The sequence below is a fragment of the Myotis brandtii genome, unplaced genomic scaffold, assembly GCF_000412655.1.
Source record: "Myotis brandtii unplaced genomic scaffold, ASM41265v1 scaffold49, whole genome shotgun sequence".
Lineage (NCBI taxonomy): Eukaryota > Metazoa > Chordata > Mammalia > Chiroptera > Vespertilionidae > Myotis > Myotis brandtii.
The window spans coordinates 8,490,194-8,496,340 of record NW_005368707.1 but is presented as its reverse complement, the minus strand read 5'-3'; the positions used below and the strand labels follow the sequence as shown (position 1 = coordinate 8,496,340).

Genomic DNA, 6,147 nt, shown 5'->3' with positions numbered 1-6,147 from the left:
GTGGTCAGTTGGTCAGTGTGTGTCATAATGACCAGTGATTCCCAGTCGCTCTGCTGTTATGGTCAATTTGCATATTACCATATAGGATATCCTTTTTTTCTTTCTTTTTTTTTTATTCTGAGATTTATTTATCTTCTATAATTGACACTTTGTAGCCGTGAGAGGAGCTCAGAGCCGGCCAGGGCGGATGCTCCAGCTCCGTGGCCACCGCTGGCTGAAAGCAGGTATATGGGGTTTATTTATCTTCTATAATTGAAACTTTGTTGCCTTCAGCGGAGGCCAGAGCCGGCCAGGGCTGGTGGGAAGCTTGGCTTCCTCCATCGCCAGGGCAACCAAGCCTCCTGCTTGCTCCAACTCCATGGCTGCCGGCTGCCATCTTGGTTGGGTTAATTTGCATATAGTCACTCTGATTGGCTGGTGGATGTGGCTTGGGCGTAGCGAAGGTATGCTCAATTAGCTTTGTTGTCTTTTATTAGTGTAGATTATATATGTGGGTATGTGTGAAAATTCTTCAACATTAAAGATAACTGGTTTTTAAAAACAAGACTGCCTATATAGTCACTCTGATTGGCTGGTGGATGTGGCTTGGGCGTAGCGAAGGTATGCTCAATTAGCATCTTTGTCTTTTATTAGTGTAGATTATATATGTGGGTATGTGTGAAAATTCTTCAACATTAAAGATAACTGGTTTTTAAAAACCAAAAGACTGCCTCACAAGCTTTTCTTTTTACTTCTTTGTATCCCATTTGCTGTGGTAACTATTTTTTAAACAAATATGTTTTCATTGATTTCAGAAGGAGGAAGGGAGAAAGAGAGAGAGAAAGAAACATCAATGATGAGAGAGAATAATTGATCAGCTGCCTACTGCATGTGCCCTACCAAATGCAATATACTTATATATTTTGGTCATGTGCAACCTGGGCATGTGCCCTGACCAGGAATCAAACCATGACCTCCTGGTTCATGGGTTGATGCTCAACCACTGAGCAACACTGGGCTGGGCTGCTATGATAATTCTTAAGAAAAACATGTATTAGGAAATGTTCCTGAAAAATTTCTGTATTGAAGAATGGCAGGGGATAAACACCAGAAAGGAGTGTTATTATGAGCTAAGTTTCTGTTTATTAATCTACAGGTGAATAAATTGCAAAAGGCAGTAAGAGAGATAACTCGTGCTATCCACCTTCAGCCAGATCAAATCGAGTTATATATAATAAGGTATTGGCATAGAAATCAAATTCTTCAAGTCCTCTCTTAATCCTACCAGTGTCCTTTTACATTTAATCTTTCAGCAGTGGCCAAGACCCAACTACCAAGTCAGATATAGTTATTGGTTTTGTTAAGCTTGAACTAATTTATAATATAAGATAACCAGATCTTTCCCTTTGCTCTATCCTTACATCAAAACACAACAGTTTCATGTTTTAAATTATGTTAGGCCTCTCCACATTACTTGTTATGTAATTATTACAGGGCTCATGAAAGTAGGATGATATTTTGAACAATTATTTGATTGTGCCCACAGAGGTACCAAATGTGAACCTCAGCTAATTCAGTGGGGGGAAAAAAGTGACACATTGAATTCTATTTCAAATGCCATAGAGTTTTCCATAAAGAGACTCATTGAACATTGTGAGTTATCACCCCCCCAAAATGTTATTGTCTCTAACTCAGGAAATGGACATATAGATACAGGAAAATGGACTAGAACAATGCTTTCTGATAAGGGCTTGCTTTGTTTTTAAACCCTTGAACCACATTTTAACAATTTATGTAATACTTTTCCACTTTTCTGTACCTTGAACTGTGTTTATTTTTTTATTAATTTTTTAGCAACAGAGTTTAACATTTTAAATACAGTAATTGAAAAAAGATTTGAGGTTTTTCTTCTTTCAGCTTCATATTTCCTAAATTGCTTTCTCATCACATCTCCAAACTAATTGGTTTATTTAGACAACATAAAATGTTTATAATTTTCACAATGTTTTTATCATACATATTTAAGTATACATAAATGTATTATAATTAATATAATTACAAGTAACTCGTTATAAGAAACTTTGTTGTGGAAAAATTCTTTTTAACTCCTTAGAATTAAAAAGGCATTATTTCTTCCAGAGGACAATATCTTCTTAGGATGAAATGTTATGATCTTGCAAAGTTCACTATTTACCAAGTAGCAGAAATGAACAAAGGTAAATATAATTAATGCAAAATTATAATTGCCTTAACATAAAAGTTTTAAATGGTTCTTTAAAATTTTTATGCTATTTGCAAAAGCTATGCATAGATAGCTTGAAGGGTTCACTTGAAAATCGAAGTTAGATTTTTGAATCTTTAAAAGTTCCATTTCATTTGTACATAATCAATTAGTAAAATGCTTCAAAACAGTGAATTTTGTGAGAGAGGTTATTATAGGAAATACCAGGCTTACACTTTTATTTTTTTTGTGTGTGTGTTGGAATGTCTTATTGTTTGTTGATAGTAAATAGATTTTAGTATCATATTGATTTGTTAACTCACATTAAAATATAGATCATTGATTAAAATATTACATGTATTCTAAATCCTAGATACTTGGCAAAGGTATTGATAAGCTTTCCTTTTATTTTAGGTCTCACTGAGATGAGTCCTATACAGCAAGCACTCATTTATTCATTTTGTGAAAACCATGACAAGGCCATTCAGGTGTTGGATGGGGCCACTTTGAATAGACCTGAGATCAACATAATTATTCTATTAGCAAAAACCCAAATGAAGGCCAAGAGAACCAAGGTACAAAGTCTTGAGTAAGCTTACTAAGTCTATTAATGGAATTTTAATATTTTGCTTAGAATGACTGCTTGCATATCTTTTTATAAAACTAAATTATATCATTTATTTATTGATTCTTTTGTTAATTAACATTTAGGTTGTTTCTTTTTATTATTTTTCCCCCTCTTAAGAGTAGGGCTGCCCTAGCCGGTTTGGCTCAGTGGATAGAGCACAGGCCCGAGGACTGAAAGGTCCCTGGTTTGATTCCAGTCAAGGGCACGCATATGTGGTTCCTGGCTCTTACAGGGCCCTGGTTGAGTCACCTGCAGGAGGCAACCAATAGCTGTGTCTCTCATATCAATGTTTCTGTCTCTCCTCCTCCCTTCCACTCTCTCTAAAAATCAATAGAAAAATATCCTTGGTGAGGATTAACAACAACAATAAAAAAGTAGGGTTACTAAAAATATTCTTTTTCCTGTCTTCTGTTAACACGTGGAATAGTTTCCCAGGATTTCCTAGGAGTGGAGTTGTTGGTGTGTAGAGAATGTGAATGCCTAACTTTCAAGCTAATGATACATTGTTCCATAGGATTGTATCAATTTATTCTCCCACCTGCAGTATGAACGTCCTGCTAATCTGTATCTTCTACAATAATTGGTGTTGTCATGTTTTATTTTTGTCAGTTTGGAGGAGAAAGACCACTCCTTGTGGTCTTAATTCACATTCCTTAGTTTGAGCACAGATTTAACTTCTTTATATATGTTCATTAGGCACTCATATTTCCTAGTCTATCAATTTCCTATACACAATTTTTATCTTTTTCTTATCAATTTTAGGCATTTTAAAACTAAATTCTTTTATTAATTCTTGGTTGGCTATATGTTTGATACATATCTTCTTGCAATTTGTGGCTGTCTTATTTATTTATTTATTTATTTATTTCATCATGCCTTTTGGCGAAAAGTTCTTAATTTTAATGTGGTTGAATATATCTATGTTTTATTTTGTTGTCATGACTTTTAAAAAAATTGTTTAGGAATTTCTTCCCTACTCCAAGGTCATAAAGATAGTCCTATATTTCCTTCTAAAAGTTTATGTTTTACTTTTTCCATTTAAGACTTTACCTTAAATATATATTTTGAGTAGGAGACGGGATAAAATTTCATTTTTACCATATAGATATTTGTGTATCATTATCATTTATTGAATGTTCTCCTTAACCCAAAGATCCAAAGTACAACATCTATCATATTACGTTTTTATATATGCATGGATCTGATTTTGATATCTCTATCTCTATTTTGTTCCTTGGGTCAATTTTTCAATTACTGGCCCAAGAGTATGATGTCTTAATCACTATAGTTTTATTGTAATTCTTGATATCTGGTAGAACAGGTGCCTACACAGTGTTCTCCAGGCAATTTCTGGTTATTATTGGGCCTTTACTTCTTCATATACATTTTAAATTCAGCTTGTCAAGATCCATTAAAAATTCCTTTGGAATTCTGATTAAATTTTATTGAATCTCTAGAATATTTTAGGGAGAGGTGACACCTTTATGATATTGATTCCTTTCAGAAATGCTACTATATTAACTTTAACCTCCCCTCATGCCCTCATTGCTCTGCTAGAAAACTGGGGTAACCTTTGATTGCTTCAGTGGATAGAGCATATGCTATCAATAGTGATGTTCTCTTGGTTCTGTATTCTAAATATCTCTCAACTCTACTTCCTCTATTGATTTTTATGGTCATCACTCTAGTCAGAACATATTTATTTTATTTTATTTACTTTTATTTTATTTATTAAATTGATTGGGATGATATTGGTCAACATGAACATATAGGTTTCATGTGTGGGTTTCTATGTTAGAAGATTGGTATACTGCACCTTGTGCTCACCAACCAAAGTCAAATCTTCTGTCACCTTATATTAGGACCCCCTTCACTCCCCACCCCTTCCCTCTGACAACCACGACACTGCTGTTTGTGTTCATAAGTTTCAGTTTTATATCCCACATATGAATGAAATTATATGGATCTTAGCTTTTTCTGAGTGACCTATTTCACTTAGTATAATGTTCTCAAGGTCCATCCATGTTGTTGCAAATGATGCTATTTAATCCTTTCTTATGGCTGAGTAGTATTCCATTGTGTATATGAACCACATCTTCTTTATCCAGTCCTCTATCGTGGGACACTTTGATTGTTTCCATGTCTCGGCCACCATGAATAATGCTGTGATGAACATGGGGGTGCATATATCTTTGTGAATACATGATTTTGACTTTTTCAATATATACACAAGAGTGGGATTGCTGGGTCATATGGTAGCTCTGTTCTTAATTTTTTGAGGAATTGCCAGACCCCTTTCCATAGTGGTTGTACCAGTCTGCATTCCCACCAGCAGCGAATGAGGGTTCCCTTTTTCCTACAACCTCTCCAACACTGTTAATTGCTTGTCTTGTTGATAATGGCCACTTTAACAGGTGTAAGGTGGTATCTCATTGTAGTTTTAATTTATTTGCATTTCCCTAATTGCCAGTGAGGTTGAGCATCTTTTCATGTATCTATTGGCTGTTCATATGTCTTCTTAAGAGAAGTGTATTTTCATGTCCTCTGCCCACTTTTTGATTGGGTTGTTTATTTGGTGATGAGTTTTATGAGTTCTTTATATATTTTGGAAATTAAACCTTTGTCGGAGGTACTATTTGCAGATATCAACTCCCATCTGGTTGGCTGCCTCTTTGTTTTGTCAGTTTCTCTTGCTGTGCAGAATCTTTTAGTTTGATATAGTCCCATTCATTTATTTTTTCCTAGCTCTGATATCACTAGTTCTTTCCTCTAACTGTTTGGTTCTGTTTTCTATGCTCAACAGTTTACTCTTAATCTCTTTAGTTGCATGCTTCATTTCCAGGATTTCTGAATGATTCTTTTTTAAAGTTTCATTTTCCTTGGTGAAATACTCATTTTGTTTATTGATTTGTTTTCTGAGTGTACTGAATTGCCTGTCAGTATTTTCTTGCACCTCTTAGAGTATTTTCAGAACTGCAGTCTTGAAATCTGGACTTAGGGAATTATGTCAAGTCTGCTTTCTGAGGATTTTTTTATTTTCTTTATGTCACATAATTCCATGTGTTCAATTGTGCTTTCTGGGGATTTTTTATTTTCTTTCTGGTCCTCGTCATTACTGTGGTTCTTCATTTATTTGCTGTCCTCCTTTGTTTTTGCATTTATCTCTAAAGAGGTCTTTCTACTATTCCAGTAGATGGCACTGAATTGCAAGATTTTTATCTCTGTGCTCTCCCAGATTTGAGCCTTGGAGGCTTCCATAGGACAGTATCCACAGCTGCTTGGGAGTAGGGTTTGTTTTGCCCACCCCTGACCTCCATGG

At 35.0% G+C, this 6,147-nt stretch overlaps 1 protein-coding gene across 1 annotated transcript in view; it reads left to right on the top strand.

Moving 5' to 3' along the window:
• Positions 1-6,147, top strand: part of TTC6 (tetratricopeptide repeat domain 6) — a gene marked incomplete at its 5' end in the record, with an annotated part of 66,471 nt that overhangs the window by 14,565 nt on the left and 45,759 nt on the right. The window contains 3 exons of the mRNA XM_005876604.2: positions 1,136-1,218; positions 2,119-2,195; positions 2,615-2,775. Of these exons, the coding sequence (XP_005876666.2) occupies positions 1,136-1,218; positions 2,119-2,195; positions 2,615-2,775 (321 nt within the window). The remainder of the gene's footprint in view (positions 1-1,135; positions 1,219-2,118; positions 2,196-2,614; positions 2,776-6,147) is intronic.